Source organism: Castor canadensis, chromosome 6 (genome assembly GCF_047511655.1).
Source record: "Castor canadensis chromosome 6, mCasCan1.hap1v2, whole genome shotgun sequence".
In the NCBI taxonomy this organism is placed as follows: domain Eukaryota; kingdom Metazoa; phylum Chordata; class Mammalia; order Rodentia; family Castoridae; genus Castor; species Castor canadensis.
In genome coordinates, this window is record NC_133391.1 from 99262692 (window position 1) to 99281667 (window position 18976).

Here is an 18976-nt window from a genome sequence, read left to right on the forward strand (position 1 = left end):
CTGGAGTTGTGAACATTTATATTATTATTTGTGTTGTATTTATATTTATCATAGAATTCTTAATGGCAACGATGCAGTTTCTGATCAGAAGATTTCCAAATTCTTTGTGTCCCACATGGAGGACTCCATGGCAGGACATGTGGGTGTAATGGAGTTTATTAAAAGTTAGGGAGAGGAATTAGAAAGGAGGGCATGGCGAGACCAGGTGGAAGCTGGAAGCAGAGAGAGCATCTTTGTCTTTTCCAGGTGCTGTTAAAACTTATGTTAAGCTGTGCCAGTTGTAGTGATGACCTAATAAGATAATGGGTGTGAATGGAATTGGTGATCTTGTGACCAGTGTGTGCATATATGAGATAGGAGATAGTGGGAGCAGTATTCCCCTTTGGGCAAAACCTTTATCTAAATGAAGGTGGAATTCACAAAATTGGTCATTGTCTAGGTACACATTTTAATAAAGTTCGAAAGGAATGTGAAAGAAATGAATTATTTCAGAAATTAGTTTAAATTCTATTATGATTTTTTTCAGTATCATCTTGGAAACTTGTCAATACAAAAGTTATTATGGGGTCTTACTGTTTGTTCATGGTCTGCATCCAATTGCTGGATATCAAAGTGTTTCATTTTTGTTAACTAGAAAGATTTTAGTATCCTTCCAGGATATTCGGCACTGATTACTTAGAACCCCGTTTTTTTTTTTTTTCTTCTGATTTTCCTTCTTTTAGGGGAGGTAGAGGAGAACAGGGTCTGACTCTGTAGCCCAGGCTGACCTTGAACTCATGATCTTCCTGCCTCACCTTTCCAAGTGTGGGGATTATGGGCATGTGCAAACACCTGGCTATACCTTTGGTTTTTGTATGGATTACCAGTGTTTTAAAAGTGAATTTATAGTTTGAAAAATGATTTCATATATATTCTTTCATGGGATGCCATTTATTTACTGGGTGATAGAATGAGATTAAAAATCTAGATATGTCATTCCATGTTGCTTGGAAAACCAAGGAATTAATTTAGATAGTTTTGGATTAGAACTAGGTATTCCTACTCTGAGCTAAACTTTGTACCAGACATAATTGCATTCTGTGTAGAAGCTACCATTTTCTGTGTACCATGAGCCCATAGAAAAAGACCCTGGGCTTTGTCTTCCTTGTTTGTCCCAGCCTGGTGACTTCAAACTCTTATCTTCTATCCCGTTGTCCATGTTTGCTCTTTTGCATGCTTACACACACACACACACACACACACACACACACACACACACACACACATGTTTGCTCTTTTGCATGCTTACACACACACACACACACACACACTTTCTCACTGGAACTTTAGAATTATATACTGCCCAGCATTAGTTTGAACCAACTCATACTGATAACATGGCTTTTTAACTGTAATATGGGTGTGTCTTTTGGGTCCCAATAAATCTGGTTCCAGTTTCACTTAGTGTACTTTTAATTGTAAGTAGGATGTTTTGGGCTTGACTTCCAAATCCTTGCATAGATTCTTTGGGGCTAGACTAGCATCATATCTGTCTTGGGGGTCTTAGAGAATCAGTCCAATATTACTTGTTCTTTGCCACACTTTGTACTTTCATCAGAGCATTCAGAATGTGAGATGGAAAGAACTTTTTTTTTTCCCCAATATTGCCTATATCAAGGTTAGTATTTGATACCTACCTAAAAACAAACAGATGTGGAAAAATAAGGCTTCTGTGTATCCTTCTGTACATTTTGTAAGTGCTACATCATATTTTGAGCAAACAGGGCAAATAGATATTCTATGGTTTCATGTTTTGAAATGCTGACTGGATAAAGATTACACATGACAAGTTATTTATAGCTTTATTTATACGTAGTGGATTCTCTGTTGGAATCATAGAAAGGAAAAAGATACGATAATTGCTTTGTGTAGTTCGCAGAATGAAATTGCAAACTGAGATGTTTTGAGTCTAGTTTGTTCTGTAACCATTTCTAGGAAACTATATTTAAACAGCAGTGGTTATCATGAAGTATACAACATGTCAACTGCGTCCCAATTCACATCAGTAAAAACCTTCCACCACTTTATTCCCTATAACCTAACCTCCATCAGATAATGCCAAATAAACTATGTCGAGTGCACATATTAATGTATATCAAATGTAGCAAACGGCTTGCTGGCTGCATTTTCAGTAGTGTTTATCTGTGGTCATGCAGGTTATAACTCTGAATTTTTATTAGGAAAACTAAATTGAGAATTTATAATGTTTCTGATTTAGCTTCACCAGCTGTGCCACAGCCATAGAAAATAACTCAAGAGGGTAAAAGTCTAACAGTATATAAGAGAGCAACTGCAAATTGCTTTTGCTTCATGCTTACTAGCTTTGCATCTGCTAGTATAAGGTTCAGGGTTGCATATAGTAATTAGCAGTTTCCCAACATACATCATCACTCTAGCAAGCTGAAAGTTTAGGTTGTCTCATATAAAATAAGAATAATAATTGTTAATTGGTATTTTTATCTTGGGAATCTTGAAAGTGATTCTTTAAAATGTGACTGTAGCACCAAAAGTATATTTATAATTCTACCTTCATTAAATCAGCCACAATGAAATAATTATATACATTTTTCCATTTAGGAATTGGTAATTTGCGGCCAATGAGAAATGACCTAATAGTTTATGTTTAGAAGAAATATTGAATTACCAGAGAGATAGAGTAAAAGTTGTAAGACATCCCCTTGTAGATACTTAATTTATTTGTGGAATTGTTAACAAAGGGAACTCTGTAGAACTTCTTACATTGTAAGAAGTTTCTTCTTTCATGTAAGAAATGTTCTTCCTTGAACATTTCTCCTTAATTTCTGCTACAGGATGGTGTATAATAAAAGCTTGGTAGTGAAACTTGTGTACAAACTTGTGGGACTTGTCAGATCTGACTAATTCCTGAGTGTAAATAGATAGCTCTTACAAGTATTGCTTGGTAACAGTAATTGCCGTCAAGGTCTGATAGATGTTATTTGTGGCTGCTTGGCAGTTTGAGTTCAGCTAGTAAGTAAGGCCCTATGCAGACAGTGACCACATCTGTTTTACTCACTTTTGCAGGCCCAGAGACTTGCACATGCCTAATGTATGGACATGGCTATGTTTTTCCAGGGAATATAGATATATTTTATTCATGTTAAATTTATGAAATTTTGAGTTACCTATTCATGGAAGAGAAATGACAGCTACTATCATGCTAAGTGAAAATTCTTTCCCAGTCAAAAGTCGTTAATATTAGCTGGATGCCGGTGGCTTGTGCCTGTAATCCTAGCTACTTGGGAGACTGTGATCAGAAGAATTGAAGGTCCAGGTCAGTCTGTGCAAAAAAGTTTGTGAGACCCCAATTTCAATGGAAAAAAGCTGGGTTGGGGTAGGGTGGTAGGTCCCTGTCATCCCAGCAACCACGAGAAGCCTAAAGGAGGATCCAGGCCAGCCTGGACAAAAAGCAAGACCCTGTCTCCAAATAGCAAAAGCACAAAGGACTGAGTTTGTGGCTTATGTGATAGAACACCTGCCTAGCAAGCATGAAATCCTGAGTTCAAACCCCAGTACTGCCAAAAAAAAACCCAAAAAACTCCTGAAAACCCAAAGTCATTTAGCCAACTTTCCATTGCTGTGATAGAATACCTGAGATAATCAACTTAAAGGAGGAAAGATTTATTTTGGCTTGTAGTTTTGGAGGTTTTAGTCCATGTTCAATAAATTTTGCTGCTTTTGGAACTGTGGCAAGAGAACATCATGGTGGGGAGCTGTGGTGGAGCAAAGCTACTCACTTCATGTTGTCCAGGAAGCAAAGAGAGACAAGAAGGGGTCAAGGTCCCAATATCCTCTTCAACAGCATGTTCCATTGACTTAACTTCCACTAGGCTCCACCTCCTAGAGGTTCTGCCTCTTCCTAATAGTGCCACAGGCTGGTGACCAGGCTTTTAACACATGGTCCTCTTGGGGGGATTCTTCAGATTCAAACCAAACCAGTTGTCTGATATTGTAGTTATTCCGTTTAGGAAGTCTCATGCATTAGATGTCAATAATACTGTGAATTATAGCAATCATATTTAATATTCAACCACCATTTTATGAGGTCTGAGCCACATTTATTTATGAGGAAACTGAAGATTTTGGATACTAAGTGGCTTGCCAAAGGCCACAGAGCCATTATTAAGTGGTGAAGCTAGGACTCATTTACAACAATTAAAAAAATAATCTAGCATATGTTGAGCATTTAATTATAGATCAGGCACTGTACTAAATGTTCTGTATTTAATCTCAATATGAGTGAAGCATGGTTGTCATTCCATTTTACAAATGTGGAAAATGAACCATAGGAAAGATAATTTGTCATGGGCTTATAACTAGTTCATGGTACAGCAAGAGGACACTTTCTCTTATATCACCTTCAGTTAGAGTTGAGATATGGGGCAGCATTGGTTATGGCCATTTGGAACATTCATACTTTAAAAACATTTATGTTGTCCCCATCTCAACAAACAAGCCAGGCGTAGTGATGCATGCCTGTAATTCTAGCTATGTAGGAGGCATAGGTAGGAGAATTGTAGTCTGAAGCTAGCCCTGGATAGAAGCATGAAATTTTATTTGAAAAATAACCAAAAGCAAAAAGAGCTGGAGGTATGGCTCAAGTGGCAGAGTACTTGCCTAGCAAGTGCAAGGTCTTGAGTTCAAACCCCAGTAACACCAAAAAGAAAATATTTTCAGTATTAGGTTTTAAAATTTTTACCTATTTGCCAAATAGGTACATTTTAACTATTTTCTGTTGTATTATGATTATAGAATGTCTTTGTTTTTAAAAGGAATTATAAAATAAATGTGTGAATGGAAACTGAAGGTTGCCTTGTGGAACACAAATCATTGGGTTCTTCAGTAAGAATATTTGATCCTAATATTGTCAACAATATATTTTTTGTTATTATTATTTGTTTTGTTTTTTGAGACAGGTCTCACTATGTAGCCCAGACTGGCCATAAACTCATGATCCTTTTGTCTTAGCTTGACCAGTTACTTGGATTATAGGCATGTGCCACCATGCCTGGCTTCAATGTAGTTTCTATTTATGGTCTAAATTTAGTTTAACTTTTTCCATTGTAATTATTGTATTTCTGTTCTTTTTCTTTCTTTCTTTTGTTTTTTTTTTTGCTGTACCGGGGCTTGAACTCAGGGTCTATACCTTGAGCCACTCCACCAGCCCTTATTGTGTTAGGTAATTTCGAGATAGCATCTCGTGAACTATTTGCCCGGGCTGGCTTTGAACCACAGTCCTACTGATTTCTGCCTCCTGAGTAGCTAGGATTACAGGCATGAGCCACCAGCGCCTGGATGTATTTTTTTCTTTTAGGAATGTGGTTTGTTTTTTTCGTTCATGGACACCTTGGGAAAAGTCATCTCTTTATAGTTTTAATGCCTTCTCTTGGGCCAAAGTTGAGCAGAATTAGATTTTAATAAATCACAATTTTATATTATGATTGCTTACTCGGGTGTCATAGTGGATTTAATATAGCTGCATTTAAAAATGGCTGTTTTTGTCCATAAAGTTGTATTTTAAATTTCACTATAGGTATTTTGTATATACTTTATGCATTTATGTATTTATCCCCTTTTGTTTGCATGTTCCAGGAGGAAGACATCCTGACCTTGTAAATGGCCATTCTTGCAGTTTACTTTAAAAGAAATTTCAAGTTTTTGAAATTAGATGAGCTAGCACTCTAGAGGCCAAGACAGGAGGATCATGAGTTTCAGGCCAACCTAGGCTAACTTAGTCAGTCCAACTTTTTTCAAAAAATGAAACTAAAAATAGTAACAACAACAAAAAATTACTAGCTGATAAGGAACTAAAACAAAATAGTAACGTTTGGCTAAGTTCAGCTCAGCAAACATACAGGTATCTGATGTATTTGATGATGTGAGACTTACGATGACAAGAACTTGATACCAATGTTCCTGGAGCTAGTGAGCCATTAATTAAACCAGATAAATACTTGTACATATAACTATAATGCAAAGCAGGAAATAATATGTACGTAGTATAGGCATCAGTATAGTGGCAAATCAAGATAAGATATTTCCTCTTCCATTTGGAGGATCTAGCAAGTTCTCGTGGAGTAGATAGGATTGAAGAGCTTAATTTATCGATTGCTTTCATTCATTCTAGACTGTCTTCTGAAGATTGATGTCTATTTCCTTGAGCTCTTTTATTTTCTTGCAAATTTGGATAAACATGGCTCAAATCCAGCAGGGAGGTCCAGATGAAAAAGAAAAGACTACAGCACTGAAAGGTACATACTTAATTTGCTTTTTCAGGAAATTTTCACTATGCCTAGTGAAGGTGTAGGTATATTTAGGAGACCTTCCATTCATCTCAGTTCTAAAATACCAGTGCCTTTGCTATTTCCAATTATCTCTATCCCTCATAGCAACTGTAGCAATGTTTGAAATGTAGTATACATTTAGTAAATAAACCATAGATTCATGTGTTATTATAGGTATAAGAATTCTTAATGCTCTCCCTGTTCAAGGTGAAACACTTAATGGTAATGGTATCTTTTGAATCAAGATTAGTTCCATAATCATATTTTTGCCGATTGGAATGTCATAGTATGGTAGGATCATCTGGCTATTCCTGAATTCTGTCATTGTGGCATTGGCACTAGGGATAGTTTATGGGAGACCCTACTTGTTAATGCCTCAGAAGAAATCTGCCTTAAACATTATTAGGAATTTTGAGTACTAGAGTTTTTTATTTATCTTAAATCTGCTATGATGTAATTTTTCTCCTAAAAGAAATATCCCTTGTTAAGCTAAAAAGTTTCTTTATTGCTGTGTGTTTCAACCTTGTCTAGTAACTTGCCTGCGATGAGATTAAGTAATCTGTGTAAATTCTCAAAGTTACTTTATTTCAGGATGAAAAAATGTTCTATGAGTTTTCTCAGTGCTCACAGGCCGACTCTCCCACTTCTCAACATTGCTCTAATGGCAACTGAAAACAATATGAGTTTTAGAGGGGGATGAATGTCAAAACCATAGTACCAGCTATGCCAGATGATAGGGTTCCTTTTACTTGATTCACTGTAGAGTCTACCCACTTTTTGTGGATTCTAAGATATGCCTTGTAGCAGATGCTCCAGCTGAATATGTTCCATACATTTTTGGCGGTGGCTGCTTCTCTGAAACCCTGGCTGTTGTTCTACCCTTATATTCTCTACTGGATAATAAAAATGCCTTAAGAATTTCTACTACTATCTTATTTTATTTTCTATTATGAAAGTCTCAAGCACATATAAAATAAATCAGCCAGTTTCTTGGCTTAATTTATGTCACCTTGACACTTCTTTTAGTGGTAATGATTTATTGAGGGGGTACTGTAAATAGCCCTTATCTATAAAAATGGAAAATGAGGATTTCTGTCTCTAAGTTTTCTAAACAAGCTCTCCTTACAAATGTGAAAGATGATGATGCCTGAATTAGGTTGGTAGCGAGGGGATGATGAAGAATTGAGAGAAAGAATTGAAGGAAGAGATGATATAATTTGCTGATGTGTATTGGTCATAAGATAGAGAAAAACACTAAGGAAACTCTGAGGGTTCTTGACTGAAATAGCTCCAAGATAGGTGCTGTAATTGAGAAAATAGTGGAGAAAGCAGGTTAGGGATAGTGGTGGTGGAAAGCAAGAGTTAGGTTTTGGATATTACATTGAGATGCCAATTAAAACATCAAAATATAGCGGTAATATAGCAGTTAGGTTGTAGGTTTGGAGAGAGTTTGAGCTGGAGAGAAAATTTGGGGGAATCATTAGCAAAGGTGTAATATTGAAAGTAATGATCTCAGTTGACATTACCTGAGTGAGGTACAGTGTAGCTAGAAAAGAGAAGCCTAAAGATTGAGCCCTGGGCACCTTCACCTTTAGAGTGATAAAGATGAGGAACCAGTGACAGAGACTGAAAAGGGATTTCTAGTAAGGCTGACAACAGGAGCAAAAGATCCTGAATACAAAATGAAAAAAAAAAAGGGAGTAATTAATACTAATCATATGCTAATGATGAGTGAGATTAGATGAGGACTGTGAATTTATTTTTGGATTTGACAGAAGTAAACAGGATTTGAGCTATTTCATTGAATTTATGCGTATTGAGAACTTTTGGTACAAGAAAGTTAGAACGGAAGTAGAGACAGCTGTAGGCAACTCTATGGAGGATTTTGCTGCATGCTCGTATGTTGCTGGGAATTATCCAGCTCACTCAGAAGAATGAAAAATTTAGGAGTGATGAGAAGGAATATGTTAATAGATCTCATGGGTTCCCATCTAGTTAGATTTTGTTCATCTTCAACCTTACTTGATAATGTGAAAGTTTGAGTCCCAGAAGTTGTTCTAATTTATACCCTCACAAGCAGTAGGGAATATGAGGTCAGATTGATTAGGGAGATTTTAGAGGTCGTACAATGATATTAAAAGAGTATAGAGAAACTCTAGAGATTCAAATTCAAATTTTTTTTCCTTTTTTATACAATAGGAATAATAATGCTTAGTACATTAGGTTGTAAGCATTAATGAGAGTCAAATTGGAAGTGTAGTTGTTGATCCTTGAACAATATGGGTTTGAACTGTATTGATCTAGTTACATGTGCTTTTTGAGATTTAAGACAGTATAAAAATTTCAAATGAACTGTGTATCCTAGTAATATCCCAAAATTAAGAAAAAGTTAGTGTGATTGTATAGACTATATGTAGATAGTAGTTTATTTTATCATTTACTATCATTGCAGAGACCTTATGGATGACAACCACAGTATACCAACTTTCCTGTGCAGGGAGAAGTGAAGGAGGTGTTGAACACCAGGGTGTAGGAGAACAGAGTAGACCAGAGAGACAGACTATGTTTAAGGGTTGTAGACCGTGGTGTTGAAGAATCCCTCTTCTCTCAAGATAGCCTAGAGAGGGCAGCAGTTGTCAATGGTATGGATTTGTAAAGTCCCCTAAAGATTCATGTGTTGAAGGCTTGGGTCCCAAATGCAGCAGTGTCCAGGTGATTGGATCAGGAGGGCTCTAACTTTATCAATGATGACTCCATTGGTGGGTTCAGAGCTGAATGGTCTAGTAAGAGGTGGTGGAAACTAGGATGTAGGGCCTCGTTGAAGGAAGTAGGCCACTGGATGCATGCCCTCGAGGGGTACATCTTGTCCCCAGGCCCTTCCTTGGTCACTCTCTTTTCTTGCTGGCTGCCATGAGGTGAGCAGTCTCCTGCACTACATGTTCCTGTCCCCTATGATATTCTACCTCACTTTAGGGCCAAAGCATTAGAGCCAGCTGACTATGGATTATAACCTCTGAAAATGAGCCAAAATAAATCCTTCTTCATTTTAAGTTGTTTTTCTTAGGTATTTTTTCTCAGTGACAGAAAGCTGACTAACACAATGATGGAGATGATAAGGAAAGTCCAGGAGATGAGACCCAAGGTTTGTAGTCACCTCAATTTCTCAAAATAGACAAATACTCTAAACCACATCATTTATAGAAATAGAAAACCATAAATCACAAGATGGCAAAGAGACAAAATCAGCTGGGCACTGGAGACTCATGCCTGTATTCCGAGCTACTTGGGAGGCTGAGATTTGGAGGAGAGCAGTTTGAGGCCAGCCCTGGAAAATAGTTCGTGAGACCCCCATCTTCAAAATAACCAGAGCAGAATGGACTGGAGATGTGGCTCAAGTGGTAGAGTGCTCGTTTTGCGTTCATGAAGCCCTGAGTTTAAACCCCAGTCCCACTAAAACAAACAAACAACAACAACAAAGCAACAAAAAGAGACAAAATCAGTCCATCTACCAATGAGAATTTGTCCACTCCTCAGGCTGATCAGGGCAGGGCTGAGTAAATGTCACCTTACTAGCTCTACTGTCTCTGGTCATCCAGTAAGAAGAAAATGGACATGATTCTAACAATAAGGAGTAAAAGTTTGGAGTTGGATTTTAAGCACTTTCTTTTTGCACATCAACTAGATAAGTAGATATGTCTGTACTATTTATGCAGCAGGGAGTTTTTATTATTTTGACTTAAAGCGTTCTCCTTTTGGTGATGACAAATATATATACATATCTTTAAATAAAGTGTAGTTTTTCCTCAATATACCTTCGCAGGTTTAAACTTGTTTCATAGCTGGCCAAATTGAGATTTTTTAAGAACTTTTAATTTCTAATAAAACTTTACGATTTAATTTTTTAAGAAAAATCAAGAAACAGCAAACACACCTGACAATACATCTTGAATAATTACAAAGATAGATTGTATTCAGATTTTTGACTCTGCAGGGGGGTCAGTGTCTCTAAACTATACTGTTCAAGAATCAGTTGAGTTAGAAAATAAAAGTGGCAAATGCATCATACGGTATATTTCAGAACCAAGTTAGCAAACTAAATAAACCTGTATCCCTAGAACAGAAAGGCAGATGTATTTTGTATTTATATGTGAAAATAGAAGAACGGAACTTGTTGAAATTGTTCTAAGAGTGGAAGAGAGGGGAAGAGGAGAATGGTGGAGGGGGTAAATCTTACTAAGAAATATTGTAGGCACATATGTAAATATCATCATATATCCATCCCCCTTATTATATGCTGAAACTATTATATGTTAAAATTTTTTTTAAAAAAGAAAGTTAAAAATAAAAAAAATACTCGGGTACAATGCATAAAACAATGAACTGATGATGATCACTGACTTGTTCAGTATTGGGTTTTAAATATAAATGGCAAGAGTGCACACTTGCATTTAATTTTCCACAAGTAGATGGTGCTTTGGATAATGGCATAAAATGTGGGAAAATATCAGACTATATAAATAGGCAGAAAAGTGGCAGAGCTCAAGACAAGCAGAGATAGGGCATTTTACTCTGGAAGAAAGTAGTTTAAATTAGTTTACTATAATTTAAATGAAGATGTGAGGATGATTATTGATATCATTAAAGGACGACATACTGTATATCAGGCAATTCTGTCATCTCATTTGGAGAAGGCAATAATGATAGGTTTGTAAGGAATTTTTCCATTTCTTAAAAAAGATTACCTTTTCCTTTGCCACTTTTATAGGGTTTTAGTTTGCTTATAGGCTCTTGCTGATTTGTTAAACTGACTTTTCCAAGATTTCTAGAAAGATGTTCTGTAACTTGTCCTTTAGTTTATATGAATTAGGTTTTATTTACTAATTCCTCTCCATTCCCACCCCCAGAAAGCTTGCTCTTTGCCATAATGTCTTTATTGAGACTTCTGGATATTAGTTGACATTAATGTTGACTTATTATCATTATTTGTGTTAGCCTTGATTATAGTTCAGCATATATTGCCTTCTCCTGTTCTATTGGTAAAAATTTGGTCAAGTAATTTCCTTTTGCCAATTTTGTTTTGTTATTGATGTGAGACAGTGGATTGTTAGTGGACAAGAGGCAAAGAGAGCTTGCTATAGTTTGGATCTGGAATGTCCCCTGAAGACTCACATGTTAAAGGCTTGGTCTTTAGCTTAGCATTATTGAAACATTGTGAAAACCTTTTGGAGGCAGAGCTTACTGGGAAGTTTTAGGTCATTGGGATGTGTGAGGCAAAGGGGACTGCAGGGTGCAGGCCTCCTTTTCTCTGTTTCTCTGTGTCCTGGCCACGTTGAGGTCAACAGCCTCCTCTTCTGTGATATAATATTCTGCCGAAAGCAGCTTGGGGTGAACTGTGGACTCAAACCCCCACACCTGTGAATCAAGATAAACCTTTCATCTTTTTGTCTCAGGTATTTTGTTACAGTATTTGAAAGCTGACTAACACACACTTACACAGTACTTTGATAGCTGTTCAGCTGCTGCCATTCTCCATGAATAGAACATGCCCCAAGTAGTCACTAGGCTAAAGAGGATAAGAAACAGTTGGGTTAATCTAAATCGTGTAATTTGCAACTGGGATCCTGAAAAACCTGAAGTCCAAGCAGAGAATAACATCCAGTGATTTTCAAATGTTAACTCAGCCTTTTGCTGGGATAAACTCGACTTGGACATGATGTATTACCCTATTTATATATTGATGGATTCTGTTTGCTAAATTTTTGTTGAGGTGTTTGTGAAGTATATCATCCCTTAATTTTCTTATAAAATTTTGGTCAGGTTTTGATAGCTAAATAATGCTGGCTTTTTAAAATGAGTTGAGAATTATTTTCTGCTGTTTTTTTTCAGGAAGAGTTTGTGTAGAAGTGATGCTCCTTTTTAAAGTGTTGAGTAAAATTCATCAGTGAAATTATCATGGGCTGAATTTTTTTTCTGTATATTTTTAGGTTTTTTTTTTTTCTGTTTGTGGGAAGTTCTGCAGTTTGAATGTAATTTCCTGAATAGATATAGAGCTAATTGGGTTATCTTGAGTAAGTTTTAGCAGATTGAATTATTTAAGGAATTTATGCATTTCATCACTATTGTCAAATTTATTAGCATGATATTTAAAAATATTTTTTCTTTTAACATCATAACATGTGTCCCCTGATATTGGTTAACTTGTCTTTTTAACTTTTATCTTGTTTCCCCATCCCCTGATTCTCTGACTAGTGTTTTATCACTTTATATATAATGATATGGCCTATTGTAAACAACCTTTGGTTTTACTGATTTCTGTCTATTCACTCTTTTACTTCATTTATTTTGATTATTATTATTTCACCTCTTCTTACTTCAACTTAGTTTTATTTATCATGTTTCCTAAGAAAGTTTTGATAATTGATTTGAGACCTTATTTTTGCTTTTATATGCAGATAAGTGCCTGACCTATGATGGTTCCACTTACAAGTTTTTTACTTAATGATAGCACAAAAGCAATATGCATTCACTATAAATTGTACTTGGAATTTTGATCATTTCCTAGGCTAGCCATATGTGGTCCACTACTCTCTTTTGGTGATGGGCAGTGGAAGTGAGTCATAGTTCCCAGTTAGCCGTACAGCTGAGGCTTTGTTGTGTATATGTTGCTAGCTGTGATGTTCCATGGATTTGATATGTTAAGTGTGTATCCAACTTAGATATTTTCAACTTACAATGGATTTATTGGGATGCAGTCTCATCTCATTGTAGGTTGAGTGGCATCTATGTAAACATTTAATGTTATAATTTTTCCTCCTAACACTGCTTGAGCTGAATCCGACAAATTTTGATGTACTATTTTTTCATTTTCATTCATAAACATTTTTTTCTTATTTTCTGATTTCCTTTTTTAACTTGGAGGTATTTTGCAAGTGTATTCTTTTGTACATAGATATTTTCAAGGTAGATTTCCTTCATTGATTTTTAGTCTAATTTCAATCCTTTAAAATTCATTGAGATTTACAGTAAGCCTGTCTTATTCATGATTTATTCATGGTTTTGGCCAAGCATGAAAATAAAATCAATCAAACCAACACAATTTGAAATCCAAAATTTTAAGTTCTTGCATGCATGGTATGCAGCTCAGTTCATAAAGAGAAGCTCTCAGTAAGTTCTGCATTATCATTAGCTGTGTTTGAATCATTGAGTGGTCTGTTTAGTGTTTCCTTGCCCTTAATTTTGTGAAATTTAACTCCCAAAAACACATGGTTTCCCCAAAGCAAGGTTAAAGTTAATGTACTTAACTCGAGTGATAAAAGTGAGGATTTTAGATTTGTTGAAAGGCGACATGTCCTGAGTAGAAGTTGGGTGGAGTTATGGGGAAAACAAATCTATACATTCTGAGCATTCATGGGTTTTCCTCAATTGTGGGTTCCTTGGAACCATATCAAGGGTCAGCTGTATTCAATGGCTCAGAATATAGACTATATTGGTGAATATTTCAGGTGAAATATTGAAATATTGGTGAAACTTACAAATGTTTTAAGTTGCTTTTGTTTGGTCATATATTAAGCAAGTGTCAGTTAGGTTGAGTTAATAGGTTTTTCAAGTCTTTTATGTCCTTGTCTATTTTCTGAATACTTGTTGTATTAATATGAAAAGACTATTCAAACTTCTCATTATAATTGTGGGCTTATTTTTCCTTCTACTATAAGTTACTGTTTTTAAAGTATTTTTATTTGTTATACATGCATTTAAGATTGTTATGTTCTGTTGATGGATTTACCTCCTTATTGTGATATACATTTCTCTTCATTTCCCTTATGTATTTCTTTTGTGTTCTTTTTCTAATAGTAATATAGGTACTCCAGATTTAATTTTGCTTAGTGTTTATATACTATCATTTTCAATCCTTTTACTTATAAGTTTTCTGTGTCTTTATATTATAGCTAATATGCTATATTGTTGTTTGTTTAGGTTTGTTTCAGTTTTGGTTTCCCAGTGTTTCACAATCTGCCTTCAAGTAGTATACTTTATATATTTTTAAGTACCTGCCAGCAGTATACTTACTTCCTCCTTCTCTTCCTTTATACTTGTTTGCCATATATTTTATTATTTATTTTATTTATATTTTTATGCTTATTTATATTTATTTATATGTTATAAAACTCACATTACATTATGCTTGCTATATATACTTGGCTACTTGTTTCTGGTTTTGACTTTATATTTTTAGACAAATATAGACTGAAAGGAATTTATCAAAATAGTACATAGAGTCCTGTGAGCATTTCACCTAGAATCCCCTAAGGTAACATCATATGTGGCTATAATATCATATCAAAAGTGAGATATTCATTTGTTACAATACTGTGAAATAAAAATGATTCTTACTAACTTTCATGGGTGTGTTTTCTGTTTTGTTCCATGGGTCTCCTTGTCTACCACACACTCTTAATTACGGTAATAGAGTGATTCTTCTCACTTTTTTCTTTGTGAATATTCTTTAGCTATTCTGGGTCCTCTGACTTTTCATGTATATTTCAGAATAAACTTATCTATATCTACATAAAACTATACTGTGCTTTTGATGGGAACTGTACTTGAGCCTATAGAATTGCCTTTTATTATATTGAGTCTTCCAGCCCATACACAGTCTGCTCTTGTTTATTTAGATTTTCTTTGAATTCCTTCATCAACACTTTGTAGTTTTCAATATATAAGTTCTACAATGTATTATTATGTTCATCCCTAAATAACTTTTTGAATTCTTACAAATTATGTTAAGCTATTCATTTCAGTTTGTGCATGTTTATTGATGATTTGTGGAGCTACAACCACTCTTTTATGTATTAATATTTTTTATCCTGTATCTTACTAAACTAACTTGTTTGTTCTAGGACTTTGGTGTTTTTGTTTGTTTGTTTGTTTGTTTTTTGTTTTGGTATTTGTTGGGAAGTTCTATGTAGGCAGTCATGTAATTTACAAATTACGCAGTGTGGTTTCTTCCTGTGGGATCTTTATGCCTTTTATTTCCTTTCTGGCTTGTACTTGCTAGACCTTTCAGTACTGTGTTGAATAAAAGTAGTGAGAATTTTCCAGACCTTGAGGGAAAAGTATTGGCTTTTACTGTTAGATATTATACTCTTTGTTTTTTTTTTTTTTCTTAAGATACTCTGAAATTGGTTGAATGGAGGAGATGAAGGTAAAGGAGTGTGGTTGATGGGCTTCATATACATATGTGAAATAGAATGATGAAACCTCTTGCAATTACTTTAAGGGAGTGGTAGGGGAGTTGCAAGGAGAACATGGTGGGGGCAATCAAACCAGTGTACAATGTTAGGCTATTTGGAGTTGGCACAATGAATGCCCCTGTACAATGAATATATGTTAATAAAAATGAAAAAAATAAATGGAAGAAATTCATTTTATTCATTATTTCCTGGGAGTTTTTAATCCTGAGTAAGTATTGAATTTTGACAAATGGTTTTCTCATATTAATTGATGGAATCATGTATTTCTTTTATTTTTTAACCTGTTGAAATGGTGATTACATTTTTTTTAATAACTTGCTTATGCTTAACTGTTATAAACCCTGTTTGATTCTGATTTATACTTTTTATATATTGCTGGTTTTGATTTGGTAATTTCTTTTGAAGATTTTTGTGTCCTGGTTAATGAGAGACATTGATCTGTGATTTTCATTTTTTGTATTGGTCTTCTGACATAATTTGGAAAATCTTTTTATTTTCAGGAAGATATTGTATAGAATTGGTGATAACTTATTCTTAAATGTTTGATAGATTTCTCCAGTGAATTTTCTTGGCCTGGAAAATTTTTTGGATGATTTTAATTACAAATTCATTTTCTTTAACAGTCATAATACAGTTCATATTGTTCATTTTATTTTGGGTGAGTTTTTGTGGTTCGCAGTTTTTATTGATGTGGACCATTCCATCTTATGTTAATTTTATAAGTATAGAGTTTTTGGGTAGAATTCCCTTCATTCTTTCAGCAGCTGCAGGGCCTACAGTGATTGCCCCCCTTTCACCATTACCTATCAGAGAGATTTAACAATGAGAAATAAATGCATTTATTTAGCCATATTTGTGTGTGAGGCATACTACCCTTCTTTGTGTAGATACATATTTCAATTTGATACAAATTGCCTGTATCTGAAGATCTTCCTTTCTTGTTGTGCAGGTTTTCTGGCAATAAATTCTCTAAGCTTTTGTGTGTATGAAAAAGTATTATTTTTTCTTTTTTGAAAGGTATCTCTGGTTGGTATAGAATTCCAGGTTGATAGATAGTTTTTCCTTTTTTTTTTATGTAGTTGAAAATTCTGTTACATTGTCTTTTGGTTTGCATAGCTGTAGAGAAGCTTTTTTTGTCATTATTATTGTTGTTTCTCTGTGTGTATGTACATATATGTATATATATATATATATATATATATATACAGTCTTTATGTATATAATATATATAGATATTGTCTTTTTTTTTATTTGTTCCTAGGATTTTATCTTAAAGTTATAGTTACATTTCTGAAATTGCCAATTGTATCATTTCCTCAATGTTTATTCTGCTTGGATTTTCTTATCTTAAAAAGTTTATATCATATTTGGAATAAATATCATCTATTAAAATGTTTCTTCTGTCAGTTTCCAATCTCCATTCCAATACTAATTTTTAAAAATCTTGGACCCCATATAATATTTTAGATTGCTTGATATTCTACTATAGGTCAATGCTGCTTCGTATCTGAGGTCTTCATTTTGTATAAGTTTGTTGTTAAATCTTAAAGTTTATTAATCTCATCTCTGTAATTTCTTTTGCTGTTAATTTTTTATAGTCTTTAAAATTCATTTTAGGTAATTTTTTGTGTGTGTGTGTAGTGGAGATTTAAGTAGGTTTTCCATTTCTTACTTGACTATATTCATGACTTTTTCTATATTTTTGAAGAAACAGACCTTATTGAAATAGATGTTTTATATCCTTTCCTGATAATTCCTTCAACTTTATCATTTGTGCTTTATTGATTGGTTTTCCATCCTTTGCTTATGGATTGTAATCTCCTCCCCCCCCCCATTTTTAACAAAATGTTTCCTATTTATTTATTTATTTATTTTTTTCAGTGCTGGGGACTGAACTCAGGGCCTTTCACTTGCCAGGCAAGCACCCTTCCACTGAGCTAAATCTCCAACCCATGTAATTTCCTTCTTTACATGCCTGATAATTTTGCTTGGATGCCAGACATAGTTTTACATGATTGGATGCTGGGTTTTGTTATATTCCTTTAAAGAGTAAGATGGTGTTTGATCTTTTTGGTATTCTTTTAAAGAATGTTGGACTTTGTTTCGGCAGGTATTTATATAAATTGAACTTGTTTTATTTTTGTAATCTTTGATATGGCAGTTTTAGAGTAGCTTTTTTTCCCCACTTAGGACCAATGCAGGCTAATACTAAAATGGTACCCTACCAGAGCTGTATCTGGTGTCTTATATATTAAAGGGTTTCTCCATTCTGACTGATGGCCACACAAACAATTTGTAACACTGTGTACTTCAGGAATTGTTCAGCCTGCTGCCTTTCTTGTCCTGGGTAATTTTTTTTCTTGTGTACATGGATAAATACTTAGTTGAACACAGGATACAATCTCTGCATAGCTCTGCTCAGCAGTCTGTCTATAAATACGTACTTATGCTCTCATTTGATGCTCCCAAATCTAGCTAACTAGGATAATTCAAGTTCTGATCTCTTTTCTCCTCAGTTTAGCAGGATTCTCATTTTTTGTTTGGGTTTTTCTTTCAGGCAGGTATCTCCAGGCAGTAAAAGGATGTCAGTGAAAGGTTTTATCTCATTTGTTTCCTGTCAGTGAACACATTCCTGTCTGCCTTTTGTCCAACCTTCAAAAAATTATTCATTTATGTATGTTGTCCTGCTTTGTAGTTTAAGGAGAATAGGAAGAATTCAGTCTATTTTGGTTTGAAGCTAAATGCCAGTAATGTTTTAAATACTCATTTAGCTATTAAAGGTTTAATAAATAAAGATATATAATGGTATTTTATGTGGTAAAGTGTTCATAATGTAGGATGTATTACTCTAACCATTGGTTAAGTATACGATTCTGTGCTATTATGTACATTCCCATTGTTGTGCAGTCATCACCACCATCCATCTCTGGAATTCTTTCCACTTTGCAAAACTGAAACACTATACCCATTAAACAGCAATTTCTCAACCCCCAAAACCACTACCTTCATTCCCTGGAAAATACCATTCTTTTTGTCTCTATGAATTTGATTAGTCTAGGTTAATCATATATGGGAGTCATACAATACTTATCCTTCTCTAGCAACTTATTTCACTTCTTATAACATCTTCAAGGTGTATTCATATTGCATCAGAAGGACCTTCCTTTTTAAGGCTGAATATGATTTTATTGTATGTATATGCTGATTTTATTTATCCATTGTTCTCCAGAGAAACATAATAAATCATGTCTGCTTATGCATATGTGTATTTATTCTGAGATCTATTATAAGGAATTAATCCACATAAGAATGAAAGCTGAGAGGTCCATGGTCTTCAGTTGGCAAGCTGGAGACCCAAGAGAGTTGGTGGTATAGTTCCAGTTC

The 18976-nt window shown here is 34.7% G+C and overlaps 1 protein-coding gene across 6 annotated transcripts in view; it reads left to right on the forward strand.

The window, feature by feature from the left end:
* Arb2a (ARB2 cotranscriptional regulator A) overlaps positions 1-18976 on the forward strand; it is a 430754-nt gene that overhangs the window by 34820 nt on the left and 376958 nt on the right. For 4 of the 6 annotated variants that reach the window (XM_074077083.1, XM_074077087.1, XM_074077086.1 and 1 more), the window contains exon 2: positions 6185-6308. The exons of 1 other annotated variant lie outside the window; for it this stretch is intronic. In XM_074077083.1, coding sequence (XP_073933184.1) covers positions 6203-6308 — 106 coding nt within the window. In that variant the 5' untranslated portion in view covers positions 6185-6202. Of the gene's footprint in view, positions 1-6182; positions 6309-9405; positions 9484-18976 lie in introns of those variants that run through there. One more of the 6 variants, XM_074077085.1, reaches the window with a different exon arrangement.